The sequence below is a fragment of the Stenella coeruleoalba genome (genome assembly GCF_951394435.1).
Source record: "Stenella coeruleoalba genome assembly, chromosome: 13".
Lineage (NCBI taxonomy): Eukaryota > Metazoa > Chordata > Mammalia > Artiodactyla > Delphinidae > Stenella > Stenella coeruleoalba.
In genome coordinates, this window is record NC_137159.1 from 67,631,568 (window position 1) to 67,650,626 (window position 19,059).

General features: G+C 41.2%; 1 protein-coding gene across 1 annotated transcript in view; it reads right to left on the minus strand.

The window, feature by feature from the left end:
* The window catches only part of WDR43 (WD repeat domain 43), a 47,204-nt gene extending 34,368 nt beyond the window's left edge, over positions 1 to 12,836 (minus strand). Inside the window, exons 1-3 of the mRNA XM_079940460.1 lie at positions 12,589 to 12,836; positions 5,673 to 5,810; positions 1,671 to 1,792 (exon numbers count right to left, since the gene is read on the minus strand). Coding sequence (XP_079796586.1) covers positions 1,671 to 1,792; positions 5,673 to 5,810; positions 12,589 to 12,813 — 485 coding nt within the window. The 5' untranslated portion in view covers positions 12,814 to 12,836. The remainder of the gene's footprint in view (positions 1 to 1,670; positions 1,793 to 5,672; positions 5,811 to 12,588) is intronic.
* Between the last annotated feature and the right edge of the window lie 6,223 nt (positions 12,837 to 19,059).

The window sequence follows — 19,059 nt, forward strand, 5'->3', positions numbered from 1 at the left end:
CTTGAACATTATTAGTCCCTATGTGAAGAATGTGACTTGGTGAACTCTCATCCAGACAGCATTTAAAAAGTACAGCTGCGGGCTTCCCTGGTGGCACAGTGGTTGACAGTCCGCCTGCCGATGCAGGGGACAGGGGTTTGTGCCCCAGTCCGGGAGGATCCCACATGCCGCAGAGCGGCTGGGCCCGTGAGCCATGGCCGCTGAGCCTGCGCGTCCAGAGCCTGTGCTCCGCAACAGGAGAGGCCACAACAGTGAGAGGCCCGCATACTGCAAAAAAAAAAAAAAAAAAAATACAGCTGCATGGGCCCCACCCCTGACCTAGTGGATGAGAATCTCCACAGGCGTCTCTTTACAACTATGAGTATGGAAACTACCACCGCAGGTAAATGGAATGAACTTACTGAACCTCTAGGCAAATGATTATTCTCTGCCCCTCCAGCCCCAAACCCTCCTTAAAATTCTAAGCCTCTATCACCACCCCTTCTGCTGGGTCTTGCCTTTCATGTGTTACTTCAATTTGCTTAGAAACTCTAAAACCACTTCCCTCTTCTGAGTTTCTATTAACTGCACCACTAGACACCTAGTAAGTTCAGAAAGCTGTAAACTTAGTTACATTTTATTTAACTCCTTTCTTCACTCAATAGCACCCCCTCCCCCAATCCTACCCAAGATTCTTCTTGGTTGGTACCTTTTCCATTCTTTCTTCCCACTCTTACCATCCTACACCCGGACTATTACAACCACCACCTGGGATCTAGCTTCTCTGCCTGTGCACTAGCTCCTTCCCATATATTTTACACAGTGCTAGCAAATTTTCTTCCTAGAGCATTATTTTGGTTACTCTGTTCCCAAGACATTGACCTTCAGTGTCTCATGCTTACCAAACAGAATCTAAAACTCCACCAAAGAAGTTTGACTACAGTAGAAAAACACTGTGCCAGAATTCAAGACAGCAAGGTTAGAACTCCCCTGCCACTTATTAGCTGTAAGACCATGGGCAACATTATCCTCCTTAGGGTCCTCATCCACGTAAGTTCAACCGCATTCAACTGTCCACATTCATTGAGCATCTACTATGCAGTCAATCACAGGATTAGGTGCTTGAACTAAAAGAGCTGTCTGAGATTTTTATCTATGACACTTAAGGCCAGACTCTCTTATAAGCTACTTTGGCTCATATCCTCCACCAACCATTATTCCCTAATATGGGCCTCCTCTAAATGCCTCTACTGGGTTCCAAGTAAATCTTTAACTTCCCTTTCGCCTAGCCTTTGTTCCTGCCACATCTCCACCCTCAAAAGGATCCTCCCACCCTCTTCTTTCCAAATCTTACCTCTCCTAGAAGACCCAGTTGAAAACCCTTCTCTTCCACCAGGCCTTCCCAACACTATCCTAATCATTTGACCAGTAATTACTTGCTACCTTATGGCATCTCTTGTGCAGTTATTTTACTCTTGTACCATTATTTAACTTTTCTGTTAAAATCTTCCATGTCCAATTTGATTAAATGTTCCTTGAGAACAGTCTGTAACCTTACTAGTAGTGTCTACATTCCCCACTGTGTCCAATATCAAACTTTACTTACATCAAGAATATAGTCTTGATTTGTCAAACTCTAAAGCATTCCCAAACAGTAACCAAGTTACCCCAGAACCATCAATGTTACTCACCACTTTACTTTGCACGTCTGTGTGTTCCATTCCACAATATGTTTGTCATCTGAACAACTATACAAACAGCCATTGTCTTGATGCCACTGTATGCAATTGACTTTGTTGTCATGTCCACCACTCTGCAGATTTTTTAAAAAATTAAAAGAAAAAAATAAAGCTCATCTGTTATGACAATATGCACCCTAGAATCATTACTAAACACTTAACTAAAATGTTAGGCCTTAACCTAACTAAAAAAGCCTACCCATTAACCTAACTAAAATGCATCTATCCATTTCCAATATCAAAAATGAGATAAATCTTCTATAACTTTATCAAATGTTAACTTTCCCTTCTCCTCTGCTAGAAAAACATACTTCTACATCATAAGTCAAACGACACTAGTCCTAAATGCCACCTGCTTTTGACAGGAATGCCAGCACTAAGCATGATAAAATGCTTCATGTACAGTGGCAAAAAGTTTGGGACACTTGAGTGAACTAATAAAGTCAAATCTTAAAGGGTTTAAAAGCATGTCTAGTTAAAACTATCCTTGAAAATCCCTTTACACCAAAACTATCTCTCAACTTTAAAAATCAATGTTCCTTCAGGGAAACACTAAATGTTTCCTTGTGTTGCAGCTCATACCATATGAAACTTTAAACACACTCAGCACAGCAAGATGCTGGCTCACTCAGAGGCACACAGGAATGGCGAAATCAACTGGGAAAGAGCAAATTCAAGTCTCCTGTCTCACACACATTCCAGGACAAGCTCATTCAGCAGAATTAAGGTGCTAAGTCACCTACGCTGTGAGCAATTATTTTCATTCTTTCCATCTGAATTCACATTAAATATACGTACAATGAGTCACCACTGTGTACACATCTAAGCATAAAAGTTAAAACTCAAAATCACTACTTCCATCATACAGATTGCTCCCATCTCAAAAGAAAAATATTTTTCAAAAATATTTATTTTTTGGCTGCGTTGGGTCTTTGTTGCTGTGCGTGGGCTTTCTCTAGTTGTGGTGAGCAGGGTCTACTCTCCGTTGCGGCGCGCGGGCTTCTCATTGCAGCAGCTTCTCTTGTTGCGGAGCATGGGATCTAGGAGCGTAGGCTTTCAGTAGTTGTGGTGCACGACTCAGTAGTTGTGGCTCGCAGGCTCTAGAACACAGGTTCTGTAGTTGTGGCACACAGGCTTAGCTGCTCCGTGGCATGTGGGATCTTCCCGGACTAGCGCTTGAACCCGTGTCCCCTTCCTTCCTACGAGCTATCTACTCAAAGAACTAAGTCCTACATTATAGCCACACACACAAAGAACTGAACAAAGGATATGAACAGATAAATTCCATAGAAAGAATTCAGTAAGAAAATTTTTAATAGTAATTCAAGAGATACAAAGCAAAACAAAGTGACATTTTTAGTCTGTTCATCTACCAATTTGTTTAGCATTATAATATCCACCCTGGTAAGATTACAGGGCACTATCATACGTTGCTAGGGGCTAGCGTACCTTTTTGGAAAGCAATCTAGCAGGTGTCCACTCATTCATTAGTTACTCATTCAACAAACATTTACTCAATACCAATTACATGCCAGGCACTACACTAGGCACTTTCAATATATAGTTATGTCTAAATCTCAAAGTCATGCAACGTAGGTTATATAATACTGAAGAGATGAGAAGTTATATTACTTATCCTTGATCATATAACTAGCAGGATTCAACCTCAGGATAGACTAGTTCCAAAGCCTGGGCCCTTTCTACCTCACCACGTCATCCCAACACTCCTTGCCCTGACCCTCTTGGTTCCTTTCTAATAAACTCATTCCCTGCTAAAGATTTATATATAATCCTGGGAGGTATCAAATTGATCTAAAAAGGAGTTCTAGGCTCCATCAGCATCATGTCTGCAGCCACAGTAACTGAGTAAAGCAGCTATCACAGTGCACCAGATACTAGGTACGTACTGACCACAGAAAACTGACCAAATCAAAGGATGGGACCCAAACTATAGTGGGGTAAAAGCCCACGAGGACCACACTCAACTTGGAGGAAGGAGGAATAAAGGGAGATTTCCTTTACATATACCTCTGAATGCTTTAAATTTTTTTCAGTTGTATATTATTTTTATAATCTTTAATATAAAAACAAGTGTTATATTTTTATTTTTATTTTTTAAATAAATTTATTTATTTATTTTTGGCTGCATTAGGTCTTCATTGCTGCGCGCGGGCTTTCTCTAGTTCCGGCGAGCGGGGGCTACTCTTCGTTGCTGTGTGCGGGCTTCTCATTGCGGTGGCTTCTCTTATTGCAGAGCATGGGCTCTAGGCACGTGGGCTTCAGTAGTTGTGGCATGCGGGCTCAGTAGTTGTGGCTCACGGGCTCCAGAGGGCAGGCTCAGTAGTTGTGGTGCACAGGCTTAGTTGCTCCGCGGCATGTGGGATCTTCCCGGACCAGGGCTCGAAGCCGTGTCCCCTGCATTGGCAGGCGGATTCTTAACCACTGCACCACCAGGTAAGTCCCAACAAGTGATATATTTTTAAATGCAGATATAAAATCAGATAAAAATTTTCACCTATCAAATTAGCTGGGTTTTTTTGTTAGCCTTACTGCTGCTTTAATGGAATAATCAACGATGGCAAAAACACCACTGAAATACACGTACCGTCCTTCCACTGCTGATACAAGTACAAATTAGAAAAGCTTTCAGAAAATTGTTATACTATGTATAAAAAGGCTTAACACTCACACCTTTGACTCATTAATTACAGGTTAGTAATTCTGGGAACCCGTGTAAGAAGAAAAGAGTTTTATAACAAAAAAATCGGAAACTACCTAAATAGCAAGAGTTAAACCACCAACGGACTACCCCATTTACAGGATTTTATGCAGTCACTGAAAACGTTTATAACTAGTTCTCGACAAATATGAAAATTACTCATGTTGTAATTTAAAGGAAAATATCAGAATACAAAATAGACAGAACCCAACTGTATTTTTTAAACATATGCATAAAGCAAAGAAATATGCAATCTATCAAAAGAGGTTCTCTCGGTGATAAACTTAGGTATAATTGTTTTCCCTTTTCAACTTCAGGTAGTTCCAAATTGTCTATGGATAGATGTTACTTAAAAGAGAAAACATTCTTTTATTCATATATACAGAAAGCATTCCTATATACAGACAGGAGTTAAGTGAACACCAAAAACATACTGTAGTAGACACTGTCTGAAATACATTATGCCAGTTAAGTTACTGTCTTGCAGCACCAAGCCCTCACTTCTCTGCTCTGGACGCTGGAACTGGGACTCTGCAAACCCCATTTCTGCTTTGCCAGCTGGATCGTTAGTAGGCTCCCCCAATAAGGGTGCAGGAGGGAGACAAGGCTGGAGTAGGAACAACGGAGGTGTTCCTTCCTGTCTCCCAGTTTGCATCACCCCAACATTTCTTCACCCCAGCAGGGGCAATCCTTTTGACAGCAGCTGAACCCAATATGCAGTTTTTTCAACACCTGGAGAACCAGAGACACCAGCAGTCAGCTAAAACCCCCTCCTCAGAGGTCTGGACCTTAAGTCTATGGGGCCACTCTCCCTCAAGAGACATCAGCACAGAGAGCAATACCTGCTTCTCAAAGGTCTGAGTTTCAGCAATAATTCCACCACCTCCCTCGTTCCCTAGCCCTGGAGGTGGTGCGCTCCTTCTGCAGCTGCTGTCTGTGATACTCAGAATTCTTTCTACCCTTTCTTATTTTAAGCCTAGTCAATAGTTCTTCACACTCTTCATATCCTGACCTATAATAATAACTAAGTTACCTATCACAGCTTTAACAAATATTACTGTTCAAAATTTTAAATATGGAAAGGGCAGAAAAATGCCCCCATACTGCAGATCCTATAGCATATCCTGAGCTGCTTTGTTTTTAATAAGTCTCTAATAATCAGTTTCCTGTCATCGCTCTTTTATATAATACACACACACACACACACACACACACACACAGACACACATACTTACTATCAATTTACTGTGTAATTCTCCTTTTACTGTACTGTATAATAAAATACTACCAACTGCTGTACCAAGAGCCAACAAGTCAACCTGGTTACTTGTCCCTATAGCTTCTGATTTCCTTTTTTTCCTCTGTGGACCTTCCTGGAAAAAAAAGAAAAAACAATTTTTTACTTTATTATTTCAAACACTGAAACATCATTAATGCATAAATGCAAATGCCCACTAGCCCACAAATGAATGTGACTGCTTCTAAGAAAATTTTTTTTTTAAAGTGGAGATGTGATTTGCTCTCAGATGATTTCTTTCTCACTACTTAGAAAATAATTACTCCAATGGAAAGAACTCGTAATACTCTGTCCCCATCTCCTACCTCTCTGAAAAGAAGGCAAATAGGATAACTGAGCATGCTCTTGGTAGTATTCTACTCTTAACAAGTCCGAACAGCCTCAATGCTGCTTCCACTTCTCGGAAACCAACCATTCCCAACAGGTCCAAGTGAAGACTCCACTCCGAAGCAAAGAGATTACAGATCCATACACAAGCAGCCAATGCTTTCCCCCTCCTCCCTCCCCCAAAAGCTTTCCTTGCATTCTGGCTTCATTTTCAGGAAAAGGGACTCAAATGTTTTTATATTTATAAACATACAATTACCTCACTTAAGAGTCAAAAAATGGTTGTAACTCGTACAGCAGTGCAAAGCACACACTAAAGAAGTTGTTCCAGTGACTCTTTAAGGGTCAGTATGAAAGTTCCATGTTGTCTTCGTGATTCTAATGACTTAAGAGGCACAAGTTTCAATCTAGTGTCAAACAGCCCAAGACTTCTTTGATTTAATTCAAAAAATGAAACGAACAGCTCATCTATCCATCAGAAAGACAGCCAATTGGTCACAACTTTAGAGTACTACTTTAGAGTTTATAATGCTGAATAATAATTTATAATTTTGAAACTTTTCTTCCATATGTTTATAATTTTTTAAAATTAAAGCTTGCTAGCCTATGTTTTAGCATAAAGAAGTTCTGAGAAATCCATTCTTTTAGTGTAAAAGAGACCAATATTACAGAAAAGAGAACATTTTCTCCACAGTGGAAGATCTTTGCTCCACAGCACAAAAAAGCAGCCCAGGATACATAAAATCTGCCCAACCCAGAAAACCACCAATGAAAACTACGATGTTACCAGTGCATAAAGAAAATCAAGGAGCAAATTTATAAGGCATTTTCCATTTTTTTTCTCTTAGTTATCCTCTAGAGATGTTACATTTGAAGAATTTGATTCATTGGACGCTCTAAGTCAACAAAAAGTTAAAAGATTTAACAAAAAATAAGATAACTTTAAATACAGAAAAAATAATGAACATTTTGCAAGTCCTGAGAAACGTATCCACATTAATAAACTCAAAAGAGAAGTCACAATTAATAGCCAAAGTATAAAAACGTCTGATGGTCCCGTCCCCTCAGTAACATTCTTAGTCAGGAAATGTCCTAGGCCCCACCTTCAGTTACATGAATTTCTAAAGCCGCCTCTGAATGATTCCAGAGGGCAAATGTGGTTTCTGCATAAGGTTATGGACATAAACACCTATTTCAGGCAAGGACAATAGAGGAAATTATACCAACCTACTACTACCTCATCAGAAAACTCTCCTCTGAAAGATTCTAGAAAGTATTTCTTCTATTCTTGGTTTTCCCCAAATCAAATTAAAATTATCTACAATGAGGTTTCTAACGTATGAAACATAGGCTGGTCCAAATATGTATATGTTTTTCTGCAGATGTGAATTTGCATTAAAAAGCACAAAGAAATTTTAGAAATTAAACGTTAACATATTCAAAGCCCTGATTTCCCTATCAGCAAAATCTCTATTTTTAGGAGAAGCAAGCAGAGGCTAGTGGTAGGAGTATCACAGAATCTATGCCCAATTTTGAGGATCACTGGTCTAAACCTAAATAATAATCCAATTAATTAACCTCAAAGAACTAATGACTCATGTATGTTTTCTCCGAGTTGGATGATCTTTTTAAAAATAACTTCCCATTCAGCAGGATGTGCATGTCCAAAAAAGTAAGACATCAACCAGATAAGAAGTTTATATAACCAATGTGCATTTTAGTGAAATCTAATATTTTAACTATTACCCCATTACTAAATATTTCTGAAACCAAGAGTTTAGTGGTACTGATGATTATAGATTATGACAGACTTTTGTTGGCATTTTCTATCAGAACCTGTTATTTCTGTGATCAAAAATTTCAATGACTCCCCAGAGAAGAGTAAATCAAAAAAACTGTTTGGTAGGGCTTCCCTGGTAGTGCAGTGGTTGAGAGTCCACCTGCCGATGCAGGGGATGCGGGTTCGTGCCCCGGTCCGGGAGGATCCCACATTCTGCGGAGCGGCTGGGCCCATGAGCCATGGCCACTGAGCCTGCATGTCTGGAGCCTGTGCTCCGCCACGGGAGAGGCCACAGCAGTGGGAGGCCCGCGTACCCCAAAAAAAACAAAAACAAAACTGTTTGGCATTCAAAAGCATCCACAATTTGCCTCCAAACCACCTTTTCCAGTCTTATTTCCAATTCCATCCTTACATTGCACTCCCTAATCACGAATACACTTTCCCATTTGCTTTTTCCTCTTTTGGGAGGGGCCTTTTTCTATCCATCTCAATTATCAATTTGGTTAAAAATCGATCCTTGCTTCAAGGTCCACCTCAAATATGATCTCTCCACAAAAACCTCTTCTTTCAGACACAGTATATCTGAATTGTCTGTATTTCTTCTTTAATGTCTTAGTCATACTGCTTTGTTTCATGTCATGTGCACATTAATTACATGTGTAAATATATACAGTGAATGGATAGGGTAGGCTAAAAATTTAGTTCATATATCTGTAATCAGAAAATCTGAGTTCCAGGGAACTCCCTGGAGGTCAAGTGGTTAGGACTCTGGCGCTTTCACTGCAGGGGCCCAGGTTCGATCCCTGGTCAGGGAACAAAGACCCCACAAGCCTCGTGGCGTGACCGAAAAAAAGAACAAAAACAAACAAAAAAAGAAAATCTGAGTTCCAGAAAGTACCAGGAACGAAGACCAAAAGGATTTGGTCTATTACTTAGACTAAATAGTCTTTTCCAATGTGAGGGGCTGACCGAGCTAAGCAATAAATGCCAACAGCAGTCTCAAGAAAGCAGTATTTGATCCAGAAGGCAATCAGAAGGCTGAGTGAGTCTAAATGTGCATGATTTATAAACGCAAGGCATAGTACAAATGAAGTGAAGACAGAGGGGAAAAGCACATCCAATTAAGCCCTGACTCTTTAGACTAAGATCCCAGAGTAAGAAAAGAGTTTACATGGAAAACCAATACACACACTCATAAAAACGTGTATATAGCTGAAACAAGTTTCACCAAAAAACTTATCCTTTACCATGCAAAATACACTCTAATATTGTCTACTTCATCACTGTAATGCTGTCACAACCCACCAAATCTATTTCACAATCCACTAATGGTTCAAAACCTATTTGTGAAAAATATTGACCTCTAGTCACTGAAAATTATGGCAAAGTTTCAAGTTTCACTCTGCAATTAGTCTCCTATGCCATTTCTTGGCCTATCTTAACTGTCACTTACTCTGGCAAATGTCTAAGTTTCATAGGTAACAATGAACAAAATGTGTGCATTTTACATGTAATTACCTACAGTATGTACATCAAAAACAAATTCTAATACACAGGAACTTCTATTTCTGCCAATAAGATTTATTAGGCAAACCATAGCCTTTTGAAGTTTAAACACTGGAGAGACCGTAAGACAGAGCATTATACAGGAACACAACTGGATTGTGCTGCGTCCCTAAGGGTTAGGACTGGGGATGCTCAGATTTTTCCTAGAAACATCCTTAATGCTGCTGTGCTTGCCCTGTCCAATGCCTGAAATGCCATGTGCCTCCTTTAATAAGCACTAAGCCGTATGGGGTCATTTTAACTACAGTGACAGCAAAGTAACATAAATGCATTTATTGTGGTAGCCAGTCTGTTTCTTCAGGGCTCTACAGCAGTTAGAGAAGGAAAAATTGAAAAGTTTGGAATTAAAGGAGCAATGAAATAGCAGGGTCAGTTCCTGGGTAGCTCAGCCACTTACTGTGTGCCTCTGGCATATCATTTACCATCTCAGCCTCAGTTTACACACATAAACCTGAGGAACTCTAAAAACAGCACCCATGCATAGTCCATCAATCCATCTCCTTGCACTTTTCTCATCATCATCTGAGGTCCTCTTCCCCCCAGGCTCCATCACCCAAATAAAATGCTCAGCTATATGATATATACAAAAATCTTCTAAAACCTACTGTGACATAAATGCAAAGAATTATAATCATTTTGCGACCAAGAAGCAATCTAATTTTTATAAAAATTTATGAACCACTGCTTTAGCTCCTGTTACCCAAGAAACCCAGCACCAACTCATTTTTCTCCACTGATAAGAGTAATGTCACCAAACTTTGTCCTTGGGTGGCAAACTGCCAGTTACTGAACCAGATGCAGAATACTCCTACAAACTGATTTACACGTAAAATAAGGGCTTAAGAGAGCATCTTAAAACTTAAGTGGCAAGGATCATAACCCAGGGACCTGGGAGCAAAGGCAGAAAATGAAGAGTGATTTGTAGCAACCGCTATCTTTAAAAATCACATCCTCCCAACTCTCAATTCTGTGACTGAAGATCTAAGGTTACAGTAAGAGCACTGGCCCAGGAGTCAAAGTACTTTGACTCTAGTGGCTACAGCTACTTCATTGGTTAATAAGGCTTTGGAGAAGTCATTTAAACTTTCTTAGTTCTGATTCTCAGTTTTTAAAAATGTAACAATTACAGGGCATTTCACAGAGTCAGGTGACTAAAGTGAGAGCATACAAGTAAAAGGACACTGAAACCTGTTAGAACTTTTTTTTAATGTAGTCCAACTCTTTTTCAAGGAGGCCTCCAAAAGTAAAGTGACTTGCTCAAGGTGACAAAACAAGTTTGAGTCCTGGGTATGAAACCAAATCTAGGTATTTTTCTATTGTATCAGACTGCTATAAATAATCCAAAACTGACTTTTAACAGGAAATTTAAGACCAGGCAAAAGTTTTACTCCTGACACATACAATATGATTGTAAGTCAAGAGAATATCAAGTGGGTGACAAATATCTGCCAGCCTAATATGAATGATTTGTTCCAGATAATAGAGTTGGGCTCTAAATACCTGCATTCTAGTCCTGGTTCCATTTTTGGTTTTTCGCAAGTTGCTTAATTTTCCAAAGTCTCAGTTTCTTCTTCACGAACAAAGCAAAAAGTTAGTCTTTATCTACCTTGCAGGACTAACCATGCAAATAAGAGGTAATAACAACAATTAACACTTGCAGCACTTACGTACCAAGAACTACTCTAAATGCTTTATGCATCATTAAGTATGTTAACCTTCACAACCACTCTATGAGGTGAGTACTATTATTCCCATTTAGAGGCACAATTCCTACGATGAAGCCAAGCCTGGGTTCAAAGTGAGGAGGTATAGTTTGGGTCCATGCATCTAACCACTGCTCCACATTTCCTCTCACCATTAGAATTATTAACACTTTACAAGACCGTTAAAATACAAACACAGAAATTTGAAAAGGAGAAATATGCAGAGTGCTGTCATCTTAATGACAACTGATTTTTTTTAAAGTCCTAGTTTTGTGCTTGACTTAAGGTCTCTTTAATGATCAACAGGAGTCACTTCATCCAGAAACTTTGAAAATCAAGCTTAAGATCTGAAAAACACCTAAACATACTCATCCAAAGTATAACAAGTTAGATGTATCCCTACTTTCAACCTAAAAAGTTAGCAGAAAGTTTCCTAGGATAGTCAGGTGGAGTTAAGATCTATACTAAACACTAACTTTTTTTTTTCTTTTTTTGTGTGTATGTGTTTAAATACTAACTTTTTAAGGTTTACACACAGTGTCAGCTAAATATCACACAACTCAATACCTGATGCTTCCAAATCACACTGCACTGATTCGGGTTGGCTACCTTATACACGCAGTTCCCACGTGCGTGTGAAATAGTGCTGATGTAGCCAAGTGACTCCACAGTGAATGACGTCTTTCATTGAATCCCCAAGAGTGAGAAGCCTTCCCTAACTCAGCAGTGCCCCGTGTAAGAGAAACTTCACCTGGACTCACGTTCGTTAAGTTAAACTACAACTTCACTTTACCTCCATATCCTAATGCAGACTTCAGACTTGGGGAAAAGGGGATGTATAAAGGGGGAGCCGAGCAGATGTTAAAACTTTAAAAGCAAGAAGGTTCAGATGGCTTACAATGGAAACGAGTCTGGGAAAAGTCAACACTTTCAAATAGTCACATCCTGGACGTGGAAGAGAACACGTGGTGAGCCGGCCCCCAAGAGTGGGGGGTGGAGGGGGGTGTCCGGAAGCAAGGAAATAGACTTGTTCATTCTAACTGCCCAGCGCAAGGCCGATGAGCTGGGTAGGGGTCGGAGAAGAACAATACAGCCCCAAGGTGGGGCTCTGTCAAAAGCCAGAGCTCTGAAAAGCGCAAGCAGGAGAGCCAGGCCTGGTAGCAGGAAGCCGCTCCTGGGGGACCCGGGGCCTCGGCGAACATGGCGGCCCCCGCGACGGCTGGACCCAGACCACATGGAGCCCGCCAGGAGGGCTTCGGTCCGCTGCCCGTCGGATCCGGCCGCGCCCTCTCTCGTTGCCCTCAGGACAGGCCACGCACGGGGCTGACGGTGTGGGCCCAGCGCGCGCCTCCACCGCGCTCTGTGCCTCCTCGCCCCGGGCCTCGGAGGGCCACGCGCGATGACGGATCGCGCGCCGCCGGGCCGCGAAGCGCTGAGGCTGAGCGGCCACCCGCCCCGCGCCATCCAGCTCGCTTTACCTTGGCCTGCAGCCGCGCTGGCGCCCAGGCCAGGCAGGTGCAGGTACCGCTGAGGTGCGCGGAAGGCACGTACTCCTGGTGCAGCCGGTTGCTGGCTGTCTCCCACACTCTCAGGTGACCGTCTGTAGACGCTAAAGCGAAATAGGCCTGGCTTTGCGGCGAGAAGGCGCAGGGGACGCCCGCGGGAGAGAAGGGGTCCGCAACACCTCCGCCACCCGCCGCCATTGCTGCTCTGGCTCCGCGGCAGCCACGTGTTCGCCCGTGCGCAGGCGCACCGGTACGGGGCGGGGCCTGGAGGGGGAAGTGGGGCGGAGGGAGTGCAAGGAGCAGAGGGAGCGGCTCTTTGCGACGCAAGCGAGCGTTGGACGGCCTACCTGTGGACGGTGGCCCAGTGGGCTCAGTACTAACTTGTTCTGGGGACGTGTGAAGGGGCTTGACAAGACTCCTTCCTTTAAAAAAGAAAGAAAGAAAGAAAAAGTTTTGGGTTTTTTTTTTTTAATTTAAATAACATGATTGAACGAACTGTTTGAAAGAAATGTTTACTTATAATTCCGTGATTGTGACAACTGTTTCCATTTTTCCTTATCCACTTACGGGCTGTAATCATGTGTTCACATAACAATTTATTCAATCATACCAGTGTGAAAGTAACGGTGGGAGAGGCTATTCGCTCTTCTTTCGTCAAGATTTATCCCATGTTACTGCACCAAATAGACAGTTTTTTTAAGGTCTCCGTAACATTTCACCAAATCTATGCATTCTGATTCAAGAAATGGCAGGTACTGTTCAGCCCACACACAGCTTACTGACCAGCAGGAAAGCCATAAAACACTACCCTCAGGGCCATGGGAGACTCTTGAGTCTTTCACAAGTAGGGAAAGCCATGGTAAAATTTGCAGTTTATGTTATTTGGAAAGACATAAACTGATCTACATTTTATTTTATTTATTTATTTTTTTTTGCCGTACGCGGGCCTCTCACTGTTGTGGCCTCTCCCATTGCGGAGCACAGGCTCTGGACGCTCAGGCTCAGCGGCCATGGCTCACGGGCCCAGCTGCTCCGCGGCATATGGGATCTTCCCGGACCGGGGCACGAACCCGTGTCCCCTGCATCAGCAGGCGGACTTTCAACCACCGCGTCACTAGGGAAGCCCTGATCTACATTTTAAAAGGCCTCCTGGATGCTGGATGGAGACTGTAGGGGGGCAAGAATGAAAGCAAAGAGACAGGAGAGAAGGAGGATGGTGGGTTGGACTCGAACGACGTGGCAGAGGTGGTGAGAAGTGGTCCAAATCCAGATTTAATCTGAAGTTGGAGCCAACAGGACTTGCTAAATGGATTGATTGTGAAGGATGAGGAAAAGACATGAGTGAAGGATGACTCTAAGGCCTGAGGGAATAAGTGAATGGTGATACCATTAGCTGAATTGAGGAAACGGGTCTGGGTGGAGTAGAAATCAACTGTTTCTGTTTTGGACAGTTAAGTTTGAGATGTTCAGTAGACATCCAAATAGAGTGGTTCAGTAGGAAGTCAGATATATGAGTAGATCACATTAGCATACAGATGCTATTTGAAACTGTATGGTTAGATCATCTTGGGTGTAAGTATAAATAGAGAAAAAAACTTAGCCCCAAAAATGTGCCAATTTATCAGGAATAGGAAGAGGACCCGGCAAAGGAGATTAAGAAGGGATAAGAGTGATGAAAGCCCAGGAGAATGAGATGCCCTGGAAAGCCAAAAATTTTATAAGGATTTCAGAAGCAAGACATAATCAAAGCCATGTCAAATGCTGTAAGATGAAGACTGAGAATTAATCAGTGAACTTGGCAAGATCAAGACCATTGGCGACTTTTCAAAAGCATTTTTAGCAGAGAGGTAGGGGGAAAAAACTCATTTTAGAGAGTAGAGGGGGAAATGGGAGGTGAGAAAGGGCAGAAAAGTATAGACAACTATTTCTAGGATTTTTGTTATAAAAGAACATGCATGAGGGACTTCCCTGACGGTCCAGCAGTTAAGAATCCACCTTTCAATGCAGGGGACGTGGGTTCGATCCCTGGTCAGGGAACTAAGACCCAGTGTGCCGCAGGGTAACTAAGCCTGTGTGCCGCAAACACAGAGTCTCAACAAAGATCCAACACAGCCAAAAGTAAATAAACAAATAAATATTTTTAAAAAAACCACGCATGAGTCTGTGTGAAGATAGGTCTGACCTAGAGTTATGCATTTGTTAGTCATAAATATACAAATAAAAATAAAAGCTTATTTTGCACTTACTATATGTCAGGCACTGTTCTAGGTGCTTTATGTGTATTAATTCATTTAGTCCTCACAACAGCCCTAGGATGTAGAAACTATCAACATCTACATCTTTCCGATAAGAAAATTGACATAGAGCCGGGCAATGGAGGAAGAGCTTGATTTCTAACCCAAGTCATCTCTGAGCACGGCAACCTGATCCAATGAGAGTATGTAGTGTTTATATAGATGACCCTCCAATACCCAAGCATATCAATTCCTTGACCTCATCCCTTTCAGTAATCTCTATGCTACACCAGCCACTCACTCCCATGGTCAGGTAGCAGACCTTGCCATCCAAATAACTGCACCTCTTCCATAATCTCAATTTCTACACACTACTCTGTAACCACCAACTCCTATCTTTCCAGCTCACTCCCTCTAGCTCTCAGCATCCAGCCAGTCCTTCCACCCTACCGGACCATCAATTCATTTGATCCTACAGTCTTTTCACCAGCCCTCATCCCTACTCCCCGATGGCTGCACTACCCCCTTAATTTATCCTAACCTCTGTCATTACAACCCTCAACTCCCTTGCCTCTTTCCCACAAAATAGTCTTGGTAAAAACCACAAGCTTGGGGAATTCCCTGGTGGTCCAGTGGTTAGGGCTCTGAGCTTCCACTGCTAGGGGCCCAGGTTTGATCCCTGGTCAGGGAACTAAGATCCTGCAAGCCACGCGGCGCTGCCAAAAAAACAAAACAAAACACAAGCCTGGTAAAATCTAACTCTCCACCTACAAGCAGCTGAACATGATTAGAGAAAGCCACAGCCACTTTATTAGGACTCTCATCTACTTCGAATTCGTGACCACAAACTTCACATGGCAAGTCGATGCTAACAGATTATCGAACAGTTGTTCCCTAATCCATTCACCCTTCCACTGTCCTAGACATTAGGACAGACTGTCCTATTACCCCAAACCTCCTCCTCCTCCATCCTCACTCTCAGTGGATGATTTTGCTTACAATTTCATGAGAAAACAGAAGCAATCACAAGAGCACTTTCACAAGCTCCCAATACCACGGAATCTACCCACTTGTGCTCCATCTCTCCTGGTCCTATGGATGAACTTGCCGTGATCTTAGCAAAGGCCACCCTTCCACATAAGTTCTAGATCCCAGCTTCTCTTGCCCATTCAAGAATATTATTCCCAAAAGTCTTTCCTCTATCAGTGTCAATTTTTACTTCTCAACTTAATCCTTCTCAAGGATATTATTCCAGAAAGTCTGTCAATTTTTACTTCTCAACTTAATCCTTCTCATCAACATATAAACATACTGTTATTTTTCTCTTCTTTAAAAACAGAATTCCCTTGACCCCTCTTCCCCCTCCATTACTGTCCCAATCTTTTCTTTCCTTTAAAACAAAACTAAAAGAAAAGAGAATAGTCTAATTTTCTCAATTTCTCTCCTGCAATGGGACTTTCAGCCCCACCCACCACTACACCAAAACTCTTCTCAAGGCCACCAGCAAGTACCACATTGCTACCATATGTGTCCATTCTAAGTCTACATCTTACTTGACTTGTCATTAGCATGCTTGTCTTCCATGACGTCACACCCTCCTGGCTTTCTCTTACTTCTCTGGCTGCTCTTCTTATTCATTTCTCATGGATCTTCCTCACGTCCCACTCTCTAACATCAGGGTTCCTTACAGCACTACTTCTTTATCTGTGCATATGTCTTTCCAGAATAAAGACTGCATTCTCCAGCCTTCTTTGCAACAATGGTAGGCCATATGACTATGGGCCAGAACAAAATATCCTTAAAGTGAGAGGGTATGCTATTCTCCATGGCTTTTTTCTTCTTAAACCCTGGAACTGAAATGTAATGGCCAAAGCTGAAGCATCCGTGTTGGACTTTGAGGAGAAAATAACATGCTAAGAATGGTAGAGCAGAAAGATAGCAGAACCTAGGGACCCTGAAGCATTATATATGTCCTAGACCAAATCCTCAGGACTTCTTTTATACAACAGAAAACAAACTTCCCTCTTGTTTAAACTACTACATTTTGGGTTATGGCACATGCAGCTGAATCTAATTGTGCTGATTCTTTTCTATCCTTTGCCTCAGTTGGTGATACCACCAGCCACCCAGTTAGCCACTGTAAAAAGCAAGGAATCAACCCTGATTATTACCCAGCCCCACATCTTACTGCCACCCAAACCATACCCACATGTGATCAATCAGCAGTCTTTTTTATCTCTGAAGTAATTCCACATTCAATTTCCTCATTTCCATCCAATTCTACCACCTCTGTTCTTGTTTGAGCCTTATATCTCTCACCCGAACTGCCACCACTGCTTTATTTGGACTCCCTTTCTCCAGGCTGCTACATTTTTATGATCTTTGCAAATCATAAATGTGACCATTCTACCTCTCTACTTAAAACCCTTCAGGGACTTCCCTGGTGGCACAGTGGTTAAGACTCCGTGCTCCCACTGCAGGGGGCCCAGGTTCGATCCCTGGTCAGGGAACTGGATCCCACATGCATGCCACAACTAAGGAGCTGGCAAGCTGCAACTAAGGAGCCTGCCTGCCATAACTAAGACCTGGCGCAACCAAATAAATAAAAATAAATATTAAAAAAAACTTGATTACTTTACAAAACAAAAACAAAAATCTTCACAAGCTTGCTGACAATTATGGAAGAAATTCTATGCTGCTCAATATATATGGACTACAGAACAATCTATAACCTGGTCTCTGTCAATCTCCCCAGCATCATCACTCACTCACTGTAGACTGCCTCAAACATCACAGCCCAGGCTCTGATCTGATCCTGGTTTCCTGCCCTACCACCTTTGTTCTGGCTTCTGCTCTCTTACTCATGCCCATAATTTACGCTCTTCCAATCCTCTCTCAGGCCCCAATGCCAACCCTTCATCCAACCTACTAACTAACAATTTAACTTAACTAATTCCTATTAGTCCTAAAGATAATAGGAATTATTAAAGATCCTACCTATCCTTAACAAAAGATTAGCAAATCAACTCCAGTAATATATAAAAAAGATTATATACCATGATCACATGGGATTTATCCCAGGAATACTAGGTTTAACATTCAAAAATCTAATATGCCATATTAATAGAATGAAGGATTAAAAACACATGATAATCTCAAAAGATACAGAAAAGAATTTAACAAAATCCAACACCCACTCATGATTTAAAAAAAAAAATTTAACAAACTAGGCGTAGAAAGGAACATCCTCAACTTCATACAGGAAAACTACAAAAAAACCCCACAACTCACTTCCTACTTAATAATGAAAGACTGAATGCTTCTCTCCTGAGATTGAGAACAAATCAATACTGTCCATTCTCAAAAATTCTACTCAATATTTTACTGGAGGTTCTAGCTAGTGCAATAAAGATGTTAATAATAATAATAATAATGGCATGCAAATTGGAAAGGAAGGAGTAAAAGTATCTATTCACAGATGACATAGAGAAAATCTCAAGGGATTCACAAAAAATTCTAAAACCAATAACTGAATGTAGCAAGGTCATAAGATACTAAATCAATATACAAAAAAATCAGTTGTATTTCTACATACTATCAATGGACAATCTGAAAATTAAATTAAGAAAACGATTCCATTTGAAATAGCACCAGAAAGAATAAAATACTTGGGAATAAATTTAGCAAAAGAAGTTCAAGACTGGTACTCTGAAAAGTAAAGACATTGTTGATAGAAGTTAAGGGAAACCTAAGTAAATGGAAAGACATTCCATGTTCATGAATTGGTAAACTCAGTATTGTCAAGATGGCAATTCTCTTCAATTCACCCTATACATTCATGCAATCCCTATCAAAATATTATCAGGAGTTTTTTGTAGAAATTGATAAGCTGATCCTAAAATATATGTGGAAATGCAAAGGACCTAAAATAGTGAAAACAATTTTTTAAAAGAAGAACAAAGTGATGCAGCCACAGTACATGATTTCAAAACTAACTATAGTGACAGTAATCAAGACAGAGTGATAACGCAAGTATGGACACATGGAGCAATGGAACAAAATCAAGAGTACAGACATAAATTTTTACTTCTAAAGTCAACTGATATATACAAGGTGCCAAGATATTTAATGAACAAAGAATAGTTTTTTTCATAAATAGTACTGGGCCAATTGGATATCCACATGCAAAAATATACATAAATAAATAAGA